The 26,418-nt window shown below is 40.6% G+C and overlaps 2 protein-coding genes across 2 annotated transcripts in view; one reads left to right on the forward strand and one right to left on the reverse strand.

Moving 5' to 3' along the window:
* Window positions 1–212: 212 nt before the first annotated feature.
* LOC135073309 (uncharacterized) lies at window positions 213–3,740 on the forward strand. Its single transcript, XM_063967429.1, has 4 exons — window positions 213–248; window positions 1,306–1,488; window positions 2,032–2,232; window positions 2,799–3,740. The coding sequence occupies exons 1-4, from the start codon at window positions 222–224 to the stop codon at window positions 3,120–3,122; spliced, it is 735 nt and encodes a 244-aa protein (XP_063823499.1). The 5' UTR covers window positions 213–221; the 3' UTR covers window positions 3,123–3,740.
* Window positions 3,741–3,865: 125 nt separating this feature from the next.
* LOC135073310 (neurogenic protein mastermind-like) overlaps window positions 3,866–26,418 on the reverse strand; it is a 28,114-nt gene continuing 5,561 nt past the window's right edge. Inside the window, exons 2-9 of the mRNA XM_063967430.1 lie at window positions 23,414–23,621; window positions 18,793–19,530; window positions 12,261–12,390; window positions 8,893–9,012; window positions 7,873–8,214; window positions 7,201–7,315; window positions 6,183–6,258; window positions 3,866–5,865 (exon numbers count right to left, since the gene is read on the reverse strand). Of these exons, the coding sequence (XP_063823500.1) occupies window positions 5,593–5,865; window positions 6,183–6,258; window positions 7,201–7,315; window positions 7,873–8,214; window positions 8,893–9,012; window positions 12,261–12,390; window positions 18,793–19,530; window positions 23,414–23,621 (2,002 nt within the window). The 3' untranslated portion in view covers window positions 3,866–5,592. The remainder of the gene's footprint in view (window positions 5,866–6,182; window positions 6,259–7,200; window positions 7,316–7,872; window positions 8,215–8,892; window positions 9,013–12,260; window positions 12,391–18,792; window positions 19,531–23,413; window positions 23,622–26,418) is intronic.

The following is a 26,418-nucleotide window of genomic DNA, read 5'->3' on the forward strand; positions in this document are numbered from 1 at the left end:
ATAACTGTACCACGTCTGAATGGGTGTAGGCGAGCGGCTTCCTCAAAGTGGTGTGCGGGTTCCTTCTGCTGATGGATTCTCCGCGGCTGCTGCTGTCGCGGCTGCTGGCATCACCAGAGGAGGGGTTAGAGCACGCGCCGCTGCATTACGTGGCGCTGGCGCTGCTGGCGGCTGGCTTGGCCGTGTGCGCAGCCGCCGCGCTCGGGTGCTGGGCGACGTACATGCCGTCTTACGTCATACTGACTATTGTGAGTAAATTTTTATGAAACTATCTAATTTTCTAGGCAATACTGTGATGCTTACCTTATTTTTGAACATAATTACTTACTTAAGTATTAGAAACAAGGCTTCCACAGAAAGCCTTTCTCGCGCGCCATATAAAATTTGTGTGCGTGTAAAAAGGAAGCTTTTTGCAAAATTTTCTAATAGAACTGACTTCTTGCAGCGTAATACAAGTACATATTCTATTATCTGTGGTAATAGTAATAAAGTGCTACTTAATAAGAATAAAACTAAATAAAGAGCGCTAAAATTAAGATTTTTACTTAAGTATTGTTTTATTTTATACAGAACAGGTCTTTCGGCATCAATTAAATAAAATTAAAATGTCATAGACCTCGCCGAAAATAACCATCGGTCAGTAACTTGTAATTAACGTTTCACGCCTCGAGATTTCGAACTCATGCTGGAATGTTTACATTATCTCTACTAAATCCGAACAAAGCGCTATTCACAATGCGTTTCCATATGCACTCAACGGTAGATGGATAATTAGGGTGTCACATTCATTGATGGCCGTGTTCCATAAAACACGAGCGTACGCTAATACCGGGCGTTACGCAATATTGAAGCGACAATGGCCGAACGGTGAAAGGTGTCGGACTGGCCGACTCGTGATCCGAGGAACGCGGGTTCGAACCCCGCCGCGGCTCGACTAGTGAACCCACTCGTTCAAATGACGTCCACTGCTAGACAAAGGCCTCTCCTGAGTATTTGACTGGTCCCACGTTGCTCGCATCCAGGTAATTTCTCGCGAACAGGCGACCTTCACCAGATCGTCGGTCCACCTAGTCATAGGTCTGCCCCAGTGGCCATCAACTCCACGAGCTGTGCCCCGCCCACTAAGCTGACATTTAAGTTTGGCCAATTCTGCGGGCTATGTCGGTTTTACCTATTTTGGGTTTCCTGCGGATTTCCTCGTAACACAAAGTCGTAACAAGCATATTCAGTTTGCCACGGACGGGGGGTCTAATTGTAATTTATGCAATACAAATTACTAATACATGTTTAAAAAAATGTTGGCAGTACTTCCTGATAGTGCTGGCGCTTCTGCTGTGCGAGTGCGCGGGCGGCGTGGCGGCGGCGGTGTGGCCGCGCTGCCTCGGGCTGCAGACGGCACGCGGCGGCGCCGTGGGCGCGCTGCAGGCCTACTACGCGCTGCCGGACTATGAGGAGTTCACTGCTGCGGTGGACTTAGCGCAGACTTACGTAAGTATCGGGTAGAAGTTCTTGAGATGTGCATTGCAACTCCTCTGTGGTCTAGGTACTCTCGTCCATAGAAATGTCTTGAAATGAGTAAGGCCCAGAACAGACGGTGAAACGCTACTGCAACGAAACTGCAACTGCTAGTTACTTTTGACAGTTTGAAACTTTCAAACTGGTCGCGTCATGTGTGGTCTCTCAACGGACGCTATGGCAGAAACTTAGTTGCAACTCAAAAGTAACTAGCAGTTGCAGTTTCGTTGCAGTTGCGTTTCACCGTCTGTCCTGGGCCTAACTCTTCGTGGTCTACGGATAGTAAACACGCGTCTATTAAGAATGCTATCAGTGAACGCAGGACGCCCAGCTTCTTAATTTTCTCAGCTTACCCCCTCTTGTAACAATATGGATGCAATAAATTTTGAGTATTGGGCCGACGATTTCAAAACGTTAAAATGGCAGGCAGTGGTTTTTATGAAAAGACGCAAAATCGCGTTTTATTTTATCACGTGTACTTCATCAGACAAGCTGGACGTATTATTCCTTCCCCAGCTGCGTTGCTGCGGCATGACGGACGCGCGCAACTACGATATGTCAGTATGGCAGCTGCGGCGCCTGGGCCCGCGCGGGCTCTCGGTGCCGCCCAGCTGCTGCGTGCAGCGCGCACGCGACGCCTCCTACCTCAATCCCGCGCCAGTCAACCAGTCGCGCTGCCAGGAGCTACAGCCCAACCCGGAGTTCCGTTATGTCCCGGTAGGTGTTCTAATAGTAAGCTGTTACATGTAGTTTATGTAGTGTGGCAGCTAGGCTTACTATTCCGCCGAGCTGCTGCTGGATCGCGCGCGCGACGCCTCCTACCTCAACCCCGCGCCCGTCAACCAGTCGCGCTGCCAGGAGCTACAGCCCAACCCGGAGTTTCGATACGTGCCGGTGAGTATTCTATGTCTACTTTTACATGTCGGCGTTTTTCGAATGGCAGCTGGGCCTAAGCCTAAGCTCACTATACCAACGAACTGCTGAGTGTACCACTCGCGTGAAGTCTCCTAACTTCAACTCCGCGCCAATCTACCAATCGCGCTGCTAGAAGTTGCGGACAAATCCTGAGCGTCCCTTAGTTCCGTTATGTGTAGGTGTTCAACAAACGCACTGTTCTGTTAACAGCGACAGCTGCTATTAAGATACCTACGCCTAGGCTAGTTGTGTGTACTCACCGACTCGACCGTCATCAATCAGTTTAACTGAAATGTTACCTACTGTTGCAGATAGTTTGAAAATGAACGGTGGTATTTTGTCTAATCTTGTTAATATTTTATTTTCAGGGATGCTATTCAAGACTCGAAGACTGGTATCAGAAACAATATCTGGTCTTCATGCTGGGCTTGTTCGTCATAGCGCTTGTAAAGTTGGGCATCTTGTTGAGCACTGTGTACTCGTGCGTTCGCCTGCGGAAGCGGAGGCAGGACATCCGCGCGTTTGTTATGAAATCAATCGACAACAAGACGAACGAGAACATTTACGACGCTAAAATGAGTTCGATGCACGATGAGCCGATTACCGCCAAATACATCCAGCCCAATAACTTCTACAGCCCCCGAGTGCGCAACCCTAGGATTTTTCACAGTAAACCCAACGAGATGATATGAGAGTTAGCAACGGAGATAAATGCTTTAGAGAGAAAACTAGAGAAGTTCTCCGATTACCTTTATAAGCAACAAGCAGATTCATTATTGTGGTGAAAAAAAAATGGATTGCTTTGCTTATAAATGAATAGTGTACCGATTACTGATAGGTATTGATTGTGGCAGGTAATATAAGATACCACGAAGGGCGACGTAATTTACCAGATGGAATCAACCAAAACGAAAGAATCCAACAAGTTCTCTGCCTACAATACAAATAATGTGCCATAATAATCATCTCTAAAATCTCTTAAGTGTTTTCTCCGTTAGCTTCGTCATGAAATATAATAATCGAATATAAAACTGCCTAATTGATAAAAAAAACATGCTATGCTATAATCTAACTTGGGTACCTACAATTTATTTATATTCTCACTATCGAACAAACAACTTATGTGCAAAGGATTTTGTTTTATTATATGCTAAATAGAACTCCGATAATATTGCGCAATAAATAAGGGAATTCGACCAAGGTTCAAGTTTACAAAATTACAAAGCATTAGATACCAGTGTTATTACTGTTATTTGATTAAGTTATGTAGTTCATAAAATTTTATAATTATAAACTTTGTAAAAACATTAGTTTTGTTTTGCAATCAAATCTTAATTTTACGAATTTACTATTAGTTGTCCATGACGAAAATTGAACAAATTAGTTGAATAGGTAGGTTAGGTTGGGTTACGTATGTAAAAAATAAAACTATCCATTCTCAATATGTAATATTATTTCAAAAGAATGTTCAAAAATTGGTCCTAAAGTTAAAACATTGTTAACAATGGCTCTGGAATGTTGTTATCATACACAAATTTCGTAACTATGGATTAACAGAGAGCTGAACCTTTTGCAATACATTCTTGGTTCGGGCGTTTTTAAGATATCTTGGATTCAAGCCATTTAGACATTTTCTTGTTTAAATCATTTTTAAATTACTTAAAACAATCAGCCAAAATCCACACTATTAAAATCAATATTTTTTAAATTAAATTAAAAGAACGCAATAGGCTAATCCAAGACATCCAAAGAAGGCCCAACGAGTGTTGTTTAACAACAAACATAATGCAAAACGGTGTACAAGATTATACTACGGTTTTGTATAGGAATGGTATCCAAAATTTACTCTCAAATCATGGAATAAAGGTAAATATATGAAAATCAACATCCTACAAATTCCAGATCCCTCATACCTCTTCCAAAATGATACATGAGATCCTTAACAATAACAATAATCTATATCTTTATAATAATTGATTCTATATTACCTATTGACCATTGAGACCGACATCACAGTATAAACTACTATTATCTTAGGTACAGGAATGATTTTTAATAAACCATAAAATTTACATTATTTTGAACTAAAAATAAAACCATATAATAAATCGGGTCGTTCCCAGGCGGATAGACATTACTGTTATTAAAACTTGAAGCACAAACTATGTTTCCATAACATTTGTATAGGATTTAAATCAGACAGTTCAAAGAATATAAATATAAAAAAATATCGCATCACCTCAAATATAGTTTCTTTACAACTGCTATTGCCCCAATCGCTTTGCCAGTCGACAAACTCGTATGTCATACACTAGTAAATAATAATCGCAGGTCTTTTGTGCATTCGATCTTAGATCCTATCAACTCGTCAATAAATATACACTAACTATTACCTACTCTATGGAAAATTAAAGATCAGTCGCGTATAGGTATGCGGGACTGCGTCCTGATGTCGCCTATGTCATAATACCGAACGAATCTTAAGACTACAATAAAATATTTACAAAAGAAGTATTAACAATCTTATGAGCTATAAATACTATGAAATGGATATTTTTACAATAAATAGTCTATAAAACAACGCGATCGAAATTATGGTAAAGACATCGGAAGATTCAATTCGACTACACTATACTTAATATGCCCCACACTACAGAACCACGTTAAATTCAGGTGTAAATTCGTGGTCAATAACTTTGGTCATAACTCCTCGAGCGCCCGAAAGATATGGCGGAAGCCTTAACGAGCCGCTCTCTCCGCGCTACATAGCAGCGTTCAGTTGTCGATGTGTTCGGAAGCACTGTTCATGCCGCTTCATTTCTGACGTATAATACCACTGTATTTACACTTCCTTTATTTTATTTTACAATTTCACTTCTGCCGTAACACTGTATGATATAGCATATTCCAGAAATAATGTCCTAACATCATTTTCTGATATGAAATTATTGAATTTCAAACAGCACGCGAACCGTAATTGGAAGAAAATAGGTTTCGCTTTATGCTCGAAATGAGCTGCACGGTCTACTATTCGACCGGTCACACCGAGTCGCAGCTGCACCACAGAAAAACAAAGAAACCTTTCGATCCGTATTCGTATCACTTTCGCACCTCAGCCTGGAGCCTTATGTCGTACACCGGTAGAGCCGAGGTTCAGGGCGCTTAGAGTATATCATTGAGGAAGGAGTTATCGAGCGAGTTGAGCAGCTCCTGCGCGGTGATGGAAGACGCGTCGGCGGAGGGCATGTTGTCGAGGAAGTCCAGGTTGAAGTCGGCCTGCGCGCCGAAGGGCCCGGCGTGCAGCGGCGCGAAGGCGTGCGCCTGCGGGTGCGCCTGGTGCTGCGCCGGGCCCGCGCCGCCCGGGCCCGCGCCGCCCGGGCCCACGCCGCCCTGCATCGACATGCTCTGAGACTGCGACATGTGGATGTTCGGCATCTGGGGAAGAGACAATCGTTTTAGAACAAACTTGTTTAGATGGCCAGCATTATTTATAATTAAACTTTATTCAAGACATAAAATTATAAAACAAATTATATTTGTTCGCGATAAAGTCAAAACGTACTGAATGGCTTTTCATGCGGTTTTCATAGGTACTGTTTTATGAGGAAGTTTTAGGTATATTTCTGAAATAGACCGAAATTCAGATGAGCGAAGCCGCGGGTGTCAGCTAACATAATGCGCATCTGAATCTCCGTATAATATTAAGATCAGCGAACAATTAAATTTATATAGAGGTCTTAAATAGTCCGTACCTGTCCTTGAACACTCATCATTTGATTTTGCTGCATAATAAGATGCGACATCGAGTTCTGTTGTTGATTTGATGCTCTGAAATAAAAAGAAGAATATTTTAAGCACATAACCGATACATTAAAACCCTATTTAATATTATAATATCGCTTAACATTGATGATGTCCTTCATGCATTTCATATCTCGTGCTGCTATTTTTAATGTTGGAAAAACCAAAACCGCTTCAGTTTACATACGAGTGCTAAATATAATACATTTTATTAATTACAGAGTCAATATTGTAATATCGCATTATAATATTAATATACTTAGATATTATTTATTTTAATATTATTTGAAATATAATGCAATACTACTAAGCAAAATATTTATTTAGCACCAAGTCACGTAGGCAAGACCTTCGCTTGGTGCCGCGATTGGTCAGTAGTGTTTTGCCTCAAATCGCGTAATGTGGCATACAGACTTACGGCTAAATAGCTTATCTATCCGTGAATTCATATAAAATTATTAGTAGTCGTTGGTATCGTTTTTCAATAAAATAAAAAATAAATTCATGCCCTATTAAAAAAAATAATTCATAAGGTTAGGGATAACATATCATAATCCTCATCGGTCCTCCTAAGTCAGCAGGTATGTGATTCAGATTTGTATGCTTTTTCACATCATAATATGTAAATTTCACCCCTCCCGTGCCGTTCCCATACCTCAGTCACTCACTGAGTTAACCGCGAGACCACAGATCACAGAAACTAAAGGGAGATGTGCCAAAGGGGCGGGGCCAGTGTCGCAGCAATATGCCCAAAAACAGAACACATTGCTGCAGACGTCATAATATAAACAGTTTACATTGTTTGCGTAGTACTAAAGATTATTCAAACGTTGAGTACCGATACCTCAGTGGATAATGAGCACATATTTTGATTACTTTGTTTATGTCGAACTCAGCGCATTAGTTGGCATCTCTCTATATCATAAATGACTAATATACGGCGGGTTCTATACGAATGTTTGTACATACCTTTGCTGCTGGTGCTGCATGAGCTGCTGCTGCTGCAGACGCGCCTGCTGCAGCTGCATCTGCTGCTGCTGCTGCTGGCTCATGCCGCCGCCCATGCCGCCCATACCGAAGCCACCTACAAAATACGTTTTTAATTAGTAAATGTTTCAGAAACATTGTGATATCAAAGCAGGTGTTAAGGAAGTTTAACGAGGTTATTTTACATGTAGTGTGGGGTACTCTCCCCTTTTGTAATACGCTCGAGTCCCAGCAGAAATACTTTCGTAGACTAATATCAAGCCAGGAAAGAAGTAAAACCTACGGTCATCCGCCCGTATAAGCGTAATGTCACCAAAAACACGTCATCTCGTATTGTATTGTGGTTTAGTTTTAGAGCCGCTTTACATGTCAATATTAAAAAACCTATGCTATATCCACCAAAATACTGGCTCTGCCTAGTTTGGGATCAACTTTTATTGTTCATTAAAATTTAAAAAAAATAAAAATTGTTTATTAACAAATTTGTGCGGAGGCTTCCCAGTAAGTAATTGGAGATACTTGTGTTGGTATTGTCTCGCATCTTTCCACCACCTTATACACCTTGCTTTGTTGTAATGCAAAATGTAACCTATGCCTATTGAAATAAATATATTTTCATTTTCGTACTCTTTGAATGCCCTCGAAACAACTCACCTTGATGATGATGCGGGAACTGCTGTCGCGCGGCGGCCTGCTGCTGCTGCATGAGCATGTGACGCCACTCGGGCGAGTACTGGCGCGCGTGCGGCGGGAACGGCCGGGGCGCCGCCGCCGGGGCCCGCCGCGCGCCCGGGCCGGGGCCCACACCCACGCCGGGGCCCACACCCACGCCCGGGCCCACACCCACTCCTGGGCCCACTCCCGGGCCCACGAACCGCGCCTTGTACTCGGGCGGCGGCGGCCGCATCTGCTGCTGCTGCGCGCGCAACATATGCTGCTGCTGTTGCTGCAGCATTTTGGCCTGCTGCTCGCGGGATATGCCCGCCGCTGCCACGCCTGGAACATTGCAAAAGTTGTTAATTGTTTGACTATGATTTAGCGGAACCCGGTTGAATGCTTTTTTTCGAAAACTATCCTCATTGCTTTTAAGACCTAGTACATTGCTAGTATACAGTATTATGGATCGCATTGCCCAAACATGAGTCGCCTATTTTGTGGCAAGTTAATTTGTTGTCAAATTGCATACTTCAGAGGTAAACGAATGACGATGTGCATGACAATATGTATGCATGTAAATTATAGTAAGGATTATGTTTAAGTGGAAGACATTAATGTAAAGCCCAGAACAGACGGTGAAACGCAACTGCAACGAAACTGCAACTTTGTGTAGATTCTGATGAATGAAACTGAAACTGAAAGTTTCAAACTGGTCGCGTCATGTGTGGTCTCTCAACGGACACTATGGCAGAAACTTAGATGCAACTCAAATGTAACTAGCAGTTGCAGTTTCGTTGCAGTTGCGTTTCACCGTCTGTTCTGGGCCTACGTAACAATTGGAGTGAAATTGCCATTTTGGTTCAGACACTTATTCTAATTCTTTCACGAAACAATAGAATCAGAATCTGATGAACCAAATAAATCAATGGGACGTGTAAAAGTGCTTTTTTAAAGCCTACTTGCATAAATAAATGAGTTTTATGAGTTTTGAATGTGTGCTGCTGTATCATGTCTTACCGAGCGGCTGGCCCTGCGCCTGCTGCTGCTGCGGCGGCTGCGCGCCGGGCCGCGCGCGCATGGGCTGCGAGAAGTTCATGCTCTGCGACTGCGACACCGAGTACGAGTCGCACCCATTGCCTGGAACACACAATACACGTTACAACAGGGAAAATACCATGGAAGTGCCCAGCTACTCAGCTGGAAGGCTGCAATACCGAATACGAGTCGCACGCATTGCCTGGAACATACGGCACGCGTTACAACGGGAAAATTTACCATAGGCGTTCTCAGCTAGAAGGAGCACCTTATAGCCCAGTGATGGCCAAAAAGTCGACCGCGGTCTACCGGTCGACCGCGAAGACAATTTTGGTAGCCCGCCAGAGTTAAATAAACTGAACAGAATGATTGAAAATTAAAAGTGTTTTATTTCACTCTTCTAAACTGTACCTTGCGTTCTTGCAGTCGACCACAAGAAATATTTTCGAGCATAAGTAGACCTCACAGGTCGAAAGTTTGGCCACCCCTGTTTATAGCCAGGGCTACTCCGAAAAGCTATGTATTTTCAAAGTTTCGGCTCTATCTGTCACCGTGAGGGATAGCAACATTCAAAACATCGGATAACGTTTTTCGGGATAACCGCGCAGGAGAGGCTAATCCGATTTTTAGACCGGTTTAAGCTTTGGGTTGGATGAAATATAAAGTTTGTAGGAACACCCCATTGCCAGAGGGGAGGGACAGCGGCTCTTCTCAGCCCTATCCTTGGTACCCCCAAGTTAACTACAACAAATAGCTTCTGAACCTTCTGAAGTTTTAGACAGCCCTGGCATGGCATACCAGAATCAGAACGACGCTACTTGTGATTGAAGATTCGAATCCACTAGGGAGAATTTGAAATGATCTCGAGTATTTTAATCGTTCTTCTGGAGTCACGGATGTTAATGAAGCATGTTCTGCATAATTAGGTATATTCAAATAAAGTTTCATTGTTATCTTGTCGTCTAGTGATATACATAAATATCAACTCTTGTCGATATTATGTAATACAACTGTTAAGTTTGGGGCGAGGTCTAATTACCTAGAACTGCTCTAAAGTGTGCTGTCTGACGACATTGTCGGTACGGCATAAAGTTATATCGACAGGTGTTGATGTGTAGCCACAATTACCTACATAAAAATTATCCTCATTTCCATTATATAATAAAACGAGGACAAATAAATAATATTGATTACGGCTATAATACATCATAGTGGCCACCTACTTTTATATCATTTAGTTGCTAAGATATTCGGAGGAAAGGAAAGGTTTCATAAAATAGATCAATTAATTAATTTGCTTATCTCCAAATACATAGGTACTCTGCAATATTGGGACTTGATTAGAGGCAGTAAGTTTGAGTAATCGTTACAATAAACACGTCGCGAGTGTCATCCCCTCGCGTGCGGCGGGTTGGCGCATTCTCGGCGAGCGTCAACCTCGCCCTCCCCTCCCGGCCGCGTCACAACTACTACCACTATACGACTACACGCTGCTATGTTGCCATGCGACCTTCCGACACACGACTGATACTTCACTAGCAGACCCTGCGCTAAACTATTTAAGCTTTATCAGCAGTAAACCAGTATCTCCGATTACCATCTGATATAAACATAAACATTCCTTGAGAATATGTTAACAATTATCTTACGCGTATTGCTATACGCTACATGCTAACATGATTGTGTTTAAAATAGAAACATAGTGTCTACTTTCCTGAAAGAAAGTAGATCCAAGTATTATCATATTATAACTAAATGAATATCACTCTATGTTGCTATGTTAACGAGAATTCAAAGTTTCCGTAATTGATTCACAAAGCCCACCCGAGAACAATTCTGGGTATTCCAACTGTTGGTAATAGTAGGGATATCTAAACAAAATAGGCAATCCACTGATATGCCGAGTAAGTGTTGAAAATATTCCCGGTTAAGGATTGAATCATCAGTTTAGCGTTTCATCGGAATGACTGCGTAGATGTGTGGGTGAACACGATAATACTTTCACGCGTACACCAACATATGTGGATTGTGGATCGGTGATCGCATCGTCACTACACTTCAAGCGTGTGCTCGTCTCCTTTGGACGTATAATGGAATGTATAATAATACATATACAATACAACAGTAGCAGTAGCTTAATCAACTCTATATTATTAGCTATGATGTGTAATTGTTTCGTAAGTTGCTAATTATACGTTCCAAGAATATACAATGTACCTACCTAGTTATAAAGAAATCATCATCACGCCAATTTATATCCTGCTTGCTATTACGAGCATTATAAAAGTAAAAGTTTCTATTTATGACTTACACAGTACGCTGAAAAATATTTACTGTTGACGATAACGTATTTTTCAGGCAAACTGAAAACCACGCGTATGACGGCGGTGGGTAGGTAATCGCTAGTTTATCGCACAGTAGGTATCTAACGCGACATTAGTTAGCACTTGTTTAGCACCTTTTACACGCATATTATTCAACTTAGTTCACGGTCGTAATTCGTAACATGGTTTATTGTGACGTTTACTGTCAAGGACCTGCCTACCTTGAAGTCTGGACTGGAGTTATTTACTTAGGCTTTTTCTAAATTAGATTACGAGATAATGTAGGTACCTCATGCCTGATAATGACAAAACTTCAATTCAATTATCAAGTACATTGTCTATTTTTACAACTATTCAAAGCAAATATTATGTATTATTACTACTATAATTACACAGCTATATATCATAGAATACCATTAAATTATACAGGCATACAATGTAAGCAATTACACTTACGTATTTTCAAACAAAGATACATTAAACAAATGAGCATGGCACTCCAATAGGTAATATTGCGATGAAAAATCAATAGAGTTGTTTGAGCGACACTGTGACCTATCCTGGTAAGTAACAATATTACAGTCATAGTAAAATTAAGCTAGGACTTCAACAAATTCCACGGACACCTCTGAATAACAACGTAGGTATATTCCGAGACGATCCTATTGGGTACATAGTTGACACCATAACCATAGTCTTAAGGCACAAATTCTCAATTCTATTCCTGAAAACCTGATTAGTTTTCAATCATTATTATAAATAAACCTTCCTCTTGAGTCACTCCGTATCTATTTAAAAAAAACCGCATCAAAATCCGTGGCGTAGTTTTAAAGATCTAAGCATACGTAGGGACAGACAGCGGAAAGCGACTGTTTTATATTATGTCAGGTATTCGAGGCAGCAGGAAGGCGCTGGACGCAGGCCGCTACCAACCGGGCAGCATGGAAAGCATTGGGGGACGCCTATGTTCAGCAGTGGACGTCCTATGGCTGAGATGATGATGATGATTGGAGGTCAGTAAATTACCTTGATGATGCTGTGGTGATGGATTCCCATGATGCTGGAAGCTGGCGTACATGCCCTGCTGCGCCGCCACCGACACGTGCCCGCCGCCGCCCCCCGCGCCGCTCACCTGCATGTGCTGAGCTGCTGACACCTGCCGGACAGTGTCAAGTTAATGCTGAACATTTGGAGGGACATTTAGATGTTCAGACTCATGAAGTAGGCTGAAGACATTCAGAAAATCTACTGCATATTGACACTTATGCCCGTTTTCACCATCTATCCCTAATTTTTAAGTGATGGTACTCGTAACTTGACTTACTTACTACGTTTTCAAAAGGATCACTTAAAAATTAGGGATTGATGGTGAAAACGGGCATTAGTTTATCAGGCGCCCAGAACGCTGCGCTGCAATCTGAGCGCTCTATAAAATTGTATGCATTTCTATCTAGCGAATCATATCAATTTGATTTGAAAACGAAAAGAGCAGTTTTCGGGCGCTTTTTTTAACTAATACATCAGCAGCTTAGTAGCATTTTTGAAAATCAATTGGTTGCCATGCAAACACTTGAATACTTAAATTAAGCCCTAGTCATGGCGATCAAAGCCGCTAAACTCACGACTTCGAAACCGTTCTAGAGGGCAGTGTGTACAGTGTGTAGTCAAAACGTGATGCAGCATCTATGTAGTTAGGTAATAGCTTATAGGTATACAGAATCGCTAATAGCCTAACCAATAATGCCTACTACTTACATAATAGTGTACCTACAACAAAGTTATTTAGGAATGTATTGGACACCAATGTCATTCCATGCAGATGTGGGCTGACATTGACACTTGCAAATGGTTACCATTAGGATGTATTGACTCTGCGGCTTAGCGAGTATAATTCGCTTAAATGTGCAGTACATCTACACTCGAAGAAATGAATTACTAATTTAGTTTAGTTCCTTTTTGTCAAAGTAGTGATTAGTTTTATTAGTTAACTTTGACCCCAAATATTCTTGCAGGCATTGTTTGACGAATGACTTTGGAACAGGTAAATTTTGAAAAGCTTATTTCATTTACAGGTGTTCTGTGTTCCCCTTTTGCCGTGTATGTAGGAGAGTAAGTGAAGGACTAATTAGTTTTAATCCGATTTCCTTTTGAAACTCCTCCTAAACAAGCCTATAAATTCAAATATGAAACTATACCCGTTTCATAAGTAAAGCACAAACTGGAAAATTATTTTTCTATAGTGTCCGCATGTAGGTAATCAAAACTAGTTTGGAGAAGGTATACGTGCCATTAGAAAACATTCTTGTAAAAACTACGTCATAAAAGTTGTACTTAAATGTACCTACCGCATCAAAAATAAGTCACGGGTAAAGAACTAACTTTATAATATTTGATCTCGCAGAATACGATTAATCTCTATTCTGTTAGACACCAAACCTGTTCTTGAGGATCGGGTAATTAAAACATACAAACTATACTAACTTGGTACAAACGCATTGTGATCATAGCCTACCGAGCTCAACTCACACCTGTGTGTGTGATCTGACACGTGTATTTTAGTGACATGCGTAATATCCTCAAGGTTAACTCAGTTTAAAAGAAAGACACCAAAAATACTTTAGCTTGACATAATAACGGAAATTCAAATCAAAACAAGGGCAAAATCTTACGTCAAATGATTAACTAACCACACCCTATATCTACGACGAACATGATTCAAAATTGTTTCTGAATGTTTGAAACTGAAAGCTTTTTCTTAAAGTGATCTCCATCCTCTAGGCTTAAATTAGTTAAAGCGCTAGCTCTAGTTTTCTAGATTTCTACTCTCACCACCATGGAAAGTGGTAGCAACAAGTATTATTTGATGTAAATGTGCAGTAATGAACATTTGACGTGACTACATTGTTCTAATTAGGTAGATAAGCTCCGGCTCCGTCCGGTCGAGGAGTCCTCAGGCTAAAGTGGGCGTCGGTCACGGCGCGACAGCGGTGGGCCCAAAGATTTGTGATGAGTGAGTGAGGCGCGCGACCGGTGACAGCTGCCAGAAGCGAGCGCAGCCGCGCGCCTCAAACCTGTTCCGAGGCCCGAGCGCTACTCCCGTCCGGTGCACCCGCAATTTTTGTTATTCTCTGTCAATACGACTATAATATGCGTGCTAAAGCCGCTAAGTCGTATTGTGAAGCCAGACGAACTAACGGCACCTCTGTTATCTGGTCGTACATCGCTTTTTCAAATGGCTCGAGGATTACTAATACACTCAGGTAAGGACCGCTCTGGCTGGGAGCACGAAACTATGACGGAAATGGGCACGGCACGACAGTGAAATATGGAGATATACATTCTGTGCCAAGATTATAGAGCTGTTAGTCATACTCTTGTAAGATCATCGGTATACTTAAAACGATAAAGAAGTGAACATCTGCGAAATTTAATAAATAACCAATTAATTTATATCCACAAGAAACTCATCTCGAAAATTGAAGAGACATTTATTAGTCGTTTTTAAATGAAATTATAGGTGATTGAGGGGAAGACTGGGACACTGACCTTATGCTCGAGTGTGACCAATGCGGAACGTAGCAAATCTATACTCACTATTGTGTGAATCATTCTATCAATTTAAGTAAGTACCACAATCTTCAACTCCACGAATACACATATCGATGAGAGGCTCTATCAAATTAAATTAACGATGTCTTGTTGTGCGGCTGAATGCTGCAGTTCACGAAAGCACATACCAAAGCGGATGCTTTTTCTAAAAACTATATTGTACCTCTTTTCATTCAATATTCCCTGAACACCCTATTCCGTTAAACAGAGTAACCGTTGCTGGGAACAAAATTTTAGATTGCAAAATGTTACGATTAATAATCAAAAAGCTCTGACGGTAATAAGCGACAGGATGGAACATTACGGACCTCTCCTCGCCCCCTGCGAGCGACGGAAATAACCCGAGCCACCTACGTCACGGACGCCCACGCGCCCGCTGGATCAAACCGAACCTTCGTGTCAACTGCTGATGTATTGATCAAATCACATCAGGGAAAATTTTATAAATCACAAATTGAAACGTATTGCACATGACTTGTGACATGACGTTCAGCCCGAACCGCCTTCACGCACTTTGAATTCCATTTAAAATACGCACTCGTCTGAGCCTTAATTTTCTGAAACGAAACATAGGCTGGGTTGCACCATCTTACTTTAACAAACGTCAAATATCTGTCAAACTCCATACAAAAACACCGGTTATAGTTAAAGTCACGGTTAAAGTAAGGTGGTGCAACTCAACCTTACTTACTCCAAACTTCATTTAAAGTCCAGCATAGATTCGATCGTTGAATTTTAATTCCATTCTTGAGCGTAAATGTCTTTCTTTTCAAAATATGACTTTTAAACCGTAATAGCCGCACAAAATCTGCTTCAAGCAAGATTCAGCTAAAGCTCTACATATCGATGATAAGACAAGATAGGGTTAAACCTCAGATCATAGAACTATGATCTGAGGGTTAAACCCTACCTATGTTTAATCCATCCCCCTCCAATTTTTTCAATCCTCCCTTTCAGGCGTTAATTTGATTAAAAAAACAATTAAAATTATTACTAGATGAAGACGTTTTTATAGCTAAGTAACAACACTGGGATATCTAAAATCGGGGAGTGGGTGAGAGAGACGGGAGGACACGTGGTCTCGGTACAGGAAGCAATCGTGTCGGAGAGCTCACACTTTTTGTTCTATTCAGACACTTTAGTGTCATCGCCCGTGTCGCGTTGGTGCCTTTCATTCAACTCTGCTTTCTTAGATTTAAAAAACATAGGACTAATTAACTCACAACAGCTGATTTTATTACGATTTTATAACCATATTGAAGTTATATTATTAAAAGTATGAATTATTATGAGATAATATACATTTTTGCTACACCGATAACGTCAAATGATTGTGTTATAAAAATAGCCGTTATTACTAGGCCAAAAAATTTGTTTGTTTAATGCTGTTTAATGTTATGCAGTGATCGTCACGTCACTCGTCATGATCTCTAGCTAGTCAACAATATTATCTAAAAAATGCTTTTGTGTTTGCTTGAATGCTTGTTAATTATGTTTGTGATAGATTAAATTAAAATTATGTCAATGATAAACAGTTGCCACCACTCTGCCACCAAATGTCATGAACTAACTTTTTATTCCATTCTATTTACCTACTGTTCACGAGGCATTATATCAAACGAAAATTCACGTGTGCGAAGTCACAGGAAAAAGGGGTCTTTAATATTTTAAACAAAACGCGAAACCTGTGAAACGAACGAAAAAGCTCCCCTCAAGTTCGAAAAGTTTGATTTCAATGCTTTTAAGCACTTTAATATTTTGTTAATATTGTTTGTTCTTAGTAGATTCTAAGTCTTCGCAGCCACAATATCGCCATTCGACTGAGGCTATTTTGCAAAAGGCATTATTAAAAGAATTGGCACCGATTGCGTGCCAGTATTCGACAATGAACCCTAAAAATGGAACCCTTTGTCGTGTGGCTCACGGGTTTTAAGCCATCCGAAAGCCGTCCCGATTTCACATCTTCAAACTTTACTAAAAATGTTTAATGGCACATCAGGGTATATACGGTTCACTTATTCAGTTATAGTGGGGGTGATTTTGCAACAATAAGTTTATCAATAATAAAATTAAAATAAAAAAATAACTTATGGGATTTATTAAGTCACCAAGGTACCTCAAACCTGGTAGGTTTTAGAATACCATTGTTTCTATGTATACAGAATCTTATCAAATTATTTTGAACATTCTTATCACCTGATATGGTTATATCATTGCAGCGTAATTGCTCGTATCAGCTCTAACGCAGTACGTCCTAGTATAATGCCTTGTTTACAAGGGCACAGTTATAATAAAATTAAACATGTGGTTTTGGACACGTATTGTTCGCGAAATATGCGGCTTGTATCAGAGTCGCACGTGTTGTGCTAATATCTGGAGCCAGTAGACATGTTTTTGAAGCTCATGATTGCTCACTATGCTAATACATACTCACTAACACGTTTTAATAGTAATATACTTTGATATAGAAACGGCGCTGCGTCAACGTAATATTTTAACAGCTACGATTTTATGGCAATCTCAATATTGGCACACGCAAAATTCAATACTACTTATTTATTTTAAATAATCTTTTCGTCTTTGTAGAGTATGGTGGTCCTATTTTTCAGTTTAATTTATAAAGTAGCTGTAAGATAACATAATACAAATCTATTGAATTATTTAAAAGAACTTTGTAGCGAGTATTAAAATACGCTATTCCGTTTGTACGTACAATTATCTACAATCTACCCAAATATTTTGAGCAATTAACTCAATTTTCTTGTGAGTACGTATAAAAGACTATATTAAATTATTATGTGGGTGCAAAGGTTGTCTGGTTTAGTGGTTCGCGCTTCAACTACAAAACCAGTGTGGCCGCGAGTTCAAATTCCAAAAGAAGTTAACGTTATCCACGAGGGCGAAAACATAAGCAGCTCGTCAAATAGTTTACAAGTGTAATAAATGCTTCTTATGTTACATTATTTTCTCAATGTATAAAGAAGTGGCTCTCGCCTATACTTGTTCAGGCAAGCGCTCTAAGACAAACCAGATGAGTCTACAATGCAACTCGAATGCATTCTGCAGTAGTAGCGCTTCGTACCAGACAGCATTCCCTTCGGTAAGTACTATAAACCCTCGAGTCGAATGTCTTATTATGGCATTACTCTATCTCCAGCCAGTCGCAGTGCTAGAGAAAGACAGCGCAAAGCGGCAACGCGCGGCGAAGTCGAAACCCTTCGCGATAACCCGCCAGTGGGCGGCAGCGCGCGCACGCCGCGCCCGGTCGATACTCCACCAGACTCCCATGTTTTTTATGTCCTTTCGCGTCACGAATTACCCAATAAAGAAGACTTCCAATTACTAAACGCAATTCACCCACCACACTTCATGATGTGCCAAACAACCAATGATTTACCTTTTGATCATTATCTATCACGTACAAAGTACATACATATTCCGGCGAATGCGGCAAATGTATCAATAGGAAACGAAACGCGGCAGGCACTTTTATGAATTCATAATTTTGGCGGGAAACTACTGCAAAGTTTTAACTTAAGTGCAAAGGTCGTCATATTTTATGCTAGAACTACAGCACGTTCATGATCGTTTAAGTATGATTATGTAGAGATTGTTCGAATAGTATGTTTAATGAAACGTAACTTTTAGTTCATTTTCAATAAATGTATTACATATTTCTGTTAGCAGTTCATTAATGCAATCTTTGATAGAATTTGCTCCGATAATTACCCATAACCACTTCAATCGAATTTTCTCACATACGCTTCGTGTTTGATTTGTATCTCCGCGAAAACTTTCCTACAGGATGGACCGCCCCCGGGTTGAGATTAGCCACATGAGAGACACAAATAACAATAATATAATGACATAATGGTATTTCTTGCCTCGCTTCTAAGTAGCTAGGGGAGGAGACAAAACAATTCAAATAAGGAAAACATGAATAACTAACCTGTAGATTGTGATGTGGTTGAGTGAGGTGTAACTGCTGCTGCTGCGACATGTGTAAGTGGTCGATGGGCGGCGGCGCGGCTCGCGGGCGGTAGGCGCCGTAGCCGCGGTAGCGCGCCCAGTCGCCGCCCGCCGCCTGCTGGTGCTGCTCCGCCATGTGCTTCAGCGTCTGCGCCGCCGGCGACATCTCCCCGCCGCCGTACGGCCGCGGCGCCGGCTCGCCCTCCGGCGGCTCCAGCCCCATGCCGCCGCCGTTCATCTTGCCCCCGTCGAGGTCGAAGTCCTTCATGAACTCCGAGTAGCCGGAGATCTCGGTGATGAGATCCTCGAAGGTGTCGTCGCCGTCGTCCTCGCCGATGAGGTCGGCCAGCCCCGGGAAGGCGGAGGCGGCGTCCCGCTCGAGCGCCGCGGCGCACTCGTCCAGCCCCACGAACTCGTCGTCGGCCACCTCCGACTTGCACTCGGCCTTGCACTCGCGCTCGCAGTCGAGCGGCGTGGGCGCGCGCGGCGGCGGCTGCTGCGGCGGCGGCGAGTTGGAGGTCTTGACGGCGTTGGCGAGCGCCTTCACGGTGACGTTGGTGGAGATCTGCTGCGGCTGCGAGTCGGCCGCCGAGGTGGTGAACTCCAACTGCTGCACTATTTCCACCGAGAACTTGGTGAGCGCTTCGCCCGAGCCGGCCCCGCCGCTGCATTGCAATTTCGCTGGGGGTTCGTAATCGCCGCATCCAAATTTTTGTTGCTGTAACAAAAGAAATTAATTTAAAAAATAATATTGACGATAGGTAGAGACGACGAAAATATTTTCACCCAAGGGAGAATTTCTGTACGCCATTTTCTTTATAAAATGATTATTATTACGAAATGTTGTTTCAATCTACTTCCAGACTAATAATCGTAACTTGAACACGTGGACCAAACTTTTATTTTATCCGAAACATTTAATTGCTATATTTTCCAATTAGGCTCTCCTCGTCGTTAGTCCTGTCTAATATCTTACTTTTTAGGAATAATAATATAAGGATTAAAAAAGGTTTTAAGAAATCCACTTTAATACTAGTAAGTTAGCTACAGCTAGCTGTAGCTCTACTCTTTTTCAAAATCCATTAAGATGCTAGGAACTAGAGTAGAAACTTCTAAGAAACACCATACAATAGAGCAATGTTTGTCGACGTGTGGTACATAATAGTCGTAGTTATGACCAGACCTTGGTAAATGATTTAATCACGTGCATCACGTGTTTGTTTCACCTACGACATGCACGTGTAGAGTTTGTAATACTCTAGGTAATCTCTATTAAGTCATGATTAAATGACAAACTCCCACACTGGCTTATTAAAAATCTGTCCGGGACCCGTTAGACAGAGGAAAGAAAAAGAATAACAATAATATATCGATCGAAGTTCAGGATTCGAAAACAACAAAACCATGGTCGCGACCCAATAGCCATTGTTTCTATTCAAATACGTACCGATATAACTGAGAAATAATGCGGACGGCAAGTTTAGTTGTTTTTGATCGTTTTACATTAGAATAATCAGTGTACGCATACATTAAAATGTGTTAATTAATCGGATAGCGTTTGACCGTCAACTGCAAGCAATTAGCACAAAGTTAACGATAATTCTATTTAGTTTAGCTGTCGTCTACACAAGCAATCACGCGTCGGTCGTGTCGTAATTACATGATTTCGATAGCGTCACATCAAGACAATGATATGAGTACCTTCTTAATTTTTACAGAGCTATCGAAGTCAGAAGTATTGCTGTTTAGAATTATTCAAACCGTTGTGTGAAACAAAGAGATAATTCTTAACCACTGATAGTTTTTCACTTCAAAATCGACATCAGTCAGGTATTCTGTGCTAGATTTATGGTTAGGTATAGTGAATAGCTATAAAATGTGTCAGAAAACAGCGCAGCCACTCGGAGGTCGTCTCGGTGAGCGGCGCGAGACAATGCGAGGCGTTTGTTGTGAAACTTGCGCAGTTTGCACAACCGCAGCCGCCCTATCGCCGCACCGTCCACTCCGGCCTCCGCTCTTGCCCCTGCGCTCTATCTGAAGGCTATGGACCTTCGGATCCTAACAACCGATGCCTACTCATTACTCATTATTAACAAAAGATGTACCTACGCAATGAAGAGAGCGGCTATACAATCCTCAACTAAGAGAATATAGGCGATATGGATCGTCGCAATTTTACAAATGGACGTAATATTATGGAATCTAGTTATTCTTCCTCTGTTGTGTAGTGTAAGGCTACTAAAACTCTGGATGCAACTCCGGTGTCAGGCTTAATACATTATAATAGACATGGTCTGGCATAGCACTACCGCATCCACGCAGCTAACTAAAAGTAAATAAATTCAGTCTTGAATTAACCTGATCTGATCGATTACTGATCAATCAATAAATGTAAAGAACTACTAATATCTCATTTTGCAAATCTACTTTACCTAAATTGCTCTACACTGCCCATGTTGCTCTACATAATTGTATTGTCATGTCAGTCGTTTATGTTGTTATTGACGCTGCCCGAGCCTCACAAGTGACAAGTTTATATGTATTATGTTGTTTTCTGTGTAATGTGCCTCTCGTCATCGTTATTTATCGCTAAAAATCCACGTAGCCATCCACGTCACAAACTAGATTTGGTTTGCGCATCTAATTGTCTAACTAATGAATATTAACATCAAAGTTGTAAATGGAGGTGTTTAGTTTACAATTGTTAGATATATGTTATAACATAATTAAAGATGAATTGTTGTGTCGCGTGCGTGCTGAGTAATCTGTATCGGGCATGAGGCACGGGATGCCGATGCCAGGGGGTCAAGTCAATTGACGTCGAGTGACATCCGGTGCTGTGAACGCGTACGCACCACGTGTAGCTATACCCAATTATCTTTACTTTAATTGTCTCTATCTCCATGTTGTGTGCCTCACAAGGTGTTGCGTAAGAGGCGCCAACATACGTACACTTTTTAATGCCATATGCTACATGCACCGAAGCACGTTGACAATCACAATTTGGATGATGTAAGACAGAATTGTTTAATTATACTTTTAAAATTGAACGTGCATTGGCGAATGTTAGGACACCAAGACGAATCCATGAATCTTTGATACAGCGATTTACAAATTACCTACATGAATGTTAACACATAAATACACGCCACTGTGTTAGAAACTTGTGAATTGTGAAGACTTGTCGTCAACATTATTATTTAGGTAGGTAAGTGATGAATATAAAATCAACTCCTCACTTTGTTATGCGCTGTGTGAGGCTCTATTGTAAACATTCATGAAATGAAAATACACATTTTTACTTTGACTAATATGATGGGCACTGCGATTGCACTAATATTGCAGTATTTGCAGTGATTGCTTTAGAAGTGTTACTTGTGTTATCTGTAAAATAACGTCTCTATCTTTATTTTAATTAGATCATTTTTGAACCTATACGGTTAAAAATAAATTAACTTAGCATAATTGAGATGCAACATGCAACGTCAATTAATAATAGTATTGATAAAATAGTAAGTAACCATTGCCTAAATGCATGTTAGGCATACAGGATCGTAAAAGTAGAATCGGAAAATATTTCCCAAGACGAGCAGGCGAAGGTCGCCACAGCGCGGTGTTTGATCAATGCACGCGCGACAACGCCGCCTGTAGCTGTACCCAGCACTTTCTGCTCTATCTGCCGCGGCTTTGCAACTCTACGTGCACATAAATTCACTTTCACCTTCTACGGACAAGGCAATTCTATTCGAGCGTTATGTAAAAGAAATAGCGGCTCTGTGTACCCACTTCTACAATATTTTAATATTAACTTTAATAATATAATCGGTATCATTTTGTTTGTCAATCCATCTCACTCTAAATAAACTACTGCAAACTTGTGATTTTGACTAGTGTTTTAGACAGATTAGCATAAATGAGACGTACAGCATACAGTCGACTATCATGTTACAAATGTATAAGATACCTCAATGTTTAGCTCGATGAGCCGTCGTTTCTATGTACAGGTGTTGTACTTGTAGGGTAAGTTCCGATAGCCATTACGAACACTTCTCAGTGCTCCACACCCACCAGTGAGAGCACTAAGCAGTAATCACAGTGCTATATCGGAACATACACGTAGTAGACTGGCCAACGGTGGCCAAGGACTTAAAGCCATGCGCGTATTTACTATTTAGAGGGGGGCTAAACACGGGCCGTGCCCACCCCAGAATGGTCTCCCTAGATATGCCAATGCTCGCTATACTTAGAGCTTGTCCAAACAATAATGTTTCGACAACCCAAAACAGACTGGCGGCGTAGAACGAGGAGAGCAGACCCTAAATAATGGGAAATGGCTAGGACAATGAAGAAGACACGTAATAGATACTTACTTAAATTATACTGTTATTTAATTTGGGCAATACATATTGCTAATAATCTTTAAAAAAAAACTGTCGTTGACGAGTTAAAACCTCGTTTGTAGTACCATCTATTATGTTCAATGAAAACCTCGTAAAAATATTCAGAAGACTGTTTTTTGTCTCTCCTAAAAAAATTGTTTTTGGTACTCCCGAGGTTTGCATTCGTCAACGACGCTATGGTAGTAGACTGGTGGTGCTTACCACATGCACGCTGCTATGCACGCCGCTGATGGCCGGCAGGTCGGGCTTGCGGTCGCTCTTCTTGGCCTGCCGCTTGGCCTTCCCCTCGAGGTACCGCTTCTGCAGGGCGCTGGTCTCCAAGTTCTGCTGCTCACAGGCGCCGCTGAACGACTGGTCGAACCGCGGCACGCACTCGGATTGTCGACGACGGTACGTCTCTATTCTCCGGCTGCAACAACAACGACACGTTAGTATGCAAATACATTCATAATTAAATGAAGACAACTTGTGCTCAAACAAACAAATGTGATTTCATTTTAATAAGCAGACAGCATTCAACTATCAAACAAAAACTCTCTCAAATAGGTGGGTAGTTTAGGAGGTGCGTAAACTTATCTCTTCATTCATAAAGAACAGGAGGAGAATCTCAATTTAGTTTAGCGTTATCTGTGGTTCAGCGGAATGGCCACAATTGATTTAATTGCATTTACGCTTATACGAGTGTGATGTTGGTGAAGAGTTACAAGCACGTTAGCAAACAACTTGTATCTAAATGTAGTAAAACCAATCATTCGTTTTCTTTTAGCCATAGTTAAGAACTGTCATTTTCAGTATCAGTATGTTAAGTTGTTGAAATAAAAGGATAATCCAAGCGTTCTTTCAGTGTTGGTTTAAGTAAAATGAATTCATAGCTCTACCCTAGTTATAATGGATGGAAAGCCTTTGTCCAGCAGTGGACCGGTGGACGTCATTTGGATGATACGAACGAACTCTACATATCTAGCTAGGAAACTTATTCCTAGATGTAGAAAAGGAAAACAAAAGTCTTCATTCTCATCTCAGACACAAAACAACTTGAAAATCAAACTATACATATTTTAATAAAATGGTGGGTTAATCTCAAAAGCGAATCTCTTGATCACCCAATATTTTAAAGTGAATCCAAATAAACGGTTTAAGTACTCGTAACAACAGTATTTCAAACGATGCTCAGTCAGCCGCAACTCCGAGTGCGGTCACCTTGAGCAAATGTTAATGCGGACACTCCGTCTGCTAAATAAAAAAATCGTTACTAGCAGCTCATTCCCTGTGAAAACGCAAGGTCACATTGTCAACTCAGACTAAACACTAACCGCCTATTCCTGCGCCAATAACCTATTCGCAAATGACATGTCAAACCAATGTCATATACCTACCTACCTAAGCTAAGATGCAATGGTTACTTACAGCAATATAGACTTAAGAATAAGCAGCTTTATTTACATTCAATGTAGGTATGCCTACAGTATAATGTATTTTTAACTCAGTAATAAGTATTGTTACAATTTCTGTAAAAGCTGATTTCTCAATTTGAATTAATTAAGTAATTTCGTGGTGTACAAGTGCAAAGACCAAGTAGGACAACAATGTTCATATGGAAACACCATTTTATTGCATTTGTACATACTACACATACACAACAAGAACATATTACCTGCAGTAGTACTTAGGTAATCGATTCGATGTGCTATGTAACTTGTTATATAACATTACCGACAATAAGTAGTAAGTATAAAATCATAGTGAACCTACGTCACTCGCTATTTCAATATTATATTTTATGTACATAGCGCATAGGTCTTCTTAGCTCGTATAAACCTACAAAAATTCTGAAAATATTATAAGCATCATTGCAGGTGAGAAAGAACAAATAAGAACGAATAGGTCGCTAACCAGATAAGGGATGAAAAGACAAAATTAGGGTTGAGAATCAAAGAAAACTTTCATTTATGTAGACGTGTGTTTTATACTTTCCCAGAAAACAATGCAGTAATGGTGTAAATAAATATGCAATAATTATGCGTCTATCACTTGCACAGCCACTATCCGACGAAACTAATTATGAACGAATAACCCGCCCTAGCCTCTGCTTGCTGCATAAGTGCATACTTTCTCTGTAGGCAAGTTGGTATGTTTTAGTGCTGCAATGCAACTATGATTTATTTTTTTACTTGCTTATGTTCGCGGTTTTGCTTGCGTAGGATTTCTTGCCTAAATAGCGTGCGCATCTCCGATTAAAAACACTTTATTTATAACCAAACTAAAGTAGGATTAATATTTATTTGTGTCGCGAACTTGAGAAATTATGGTGATCCATTGCATAGATATTTTTCCCTGTTTCATGTATTTAGCTATAATACAAAAAAAAATATTGATTCAGCTGTTTAGGCGTTAAAACTCAATAGACAAGGAGTTACTTCACATTTATTTATATTAGTATTTGATTTTTTTTTATATTAACTCTATGTATTTATCTGTAGCAACTATAGCACGCTATGGCTGCTTCTTATCTCTATCGACGCTATCGTATCGTTACATTACGTAGCAATGTAAATGACCTGCGACCAAGATTCACCATAAACATCCATAAGGCTACTATCAAACCAAAATGCTAAGTTTCTTGTAGCATCGGAGCTGTAATAGACTCTATTTTGGAACTAAAATATTATTCTGGTATGCTGTCCAGTGTCGACTCTACTTGGGTCATTCCATAAAAATCTGTATATTTTCGACGTCATTTTGTCCGTAACTTTTTTAAGATGCTTTTGAATACTTTATTAGTGTAAATTATAGTTTATTAATTAATTATGTTATGTCTAAAAGGGCCAGTCACTTTATGCTTTAGTTTAGGAGAAATTATAATTTTCAATTTTTTCATACTACATTACTCCTATATGACTTCTAATAAAGTATAAAACTTATAACCTTAACATTTATAGATAAGTTAATATACATAATGTAGTTGTTTTGTTATTATCACCATATAAAAAACATCATTCCCTAACTAGTAATTTAGTCCCAAGTGCCGTTTAAAGCTAGGGCCTGACGCTCTAGGGACTGACGATTTGGAGTAAAACTTAACACAAATGCAGATTAACTTTATATTATAAGATGCTTAATACGATGTGCCGAAAATAGCCAAAAAACCACACGTAAATACTAATTAAATTATATACAATTTCTTATTGTAATCAATAAAGCTACTC

This window comes from Ostrinia nubilalis, chromosome 7, assembly GCF_963855985.1.
Source record: "Ostrinia nubilalis chromosome 7, ilOstNubi1.1, whole genome shotgun sequence".
NCBI lineage: Eukaryota > Metazoa > Arthropoda > Insecta > Lepidoptera > Crambidae > Ostrinia > Ostrinia nubilalis.

What these genes read in the sequence shown, in the direction of transcription:
- LOC135073309 (XM_063967429.1), top strand. Translation starts at nt 222, where the DNA reads ATGCCGTCTTACGTCATACTGACTATT. An exon ending in CTTACGTCATACTGACTATT is followed by an intron (nt 249 to 1,305) that starts GTGAGTAAATTT and finishes AAATGTTGGCAG; the next exon opens with TACTTCCTGATAGTGCTGGC. An exon ending in CGGAGTTCCGTTATGTCCCG is followed by an intron (nt 2,233 to 2,798) that starts GTAGGTGTTCTA and finishes TTTTATTTTCAG; the next exon opens with GGATGCTATTCAAGACTCGA.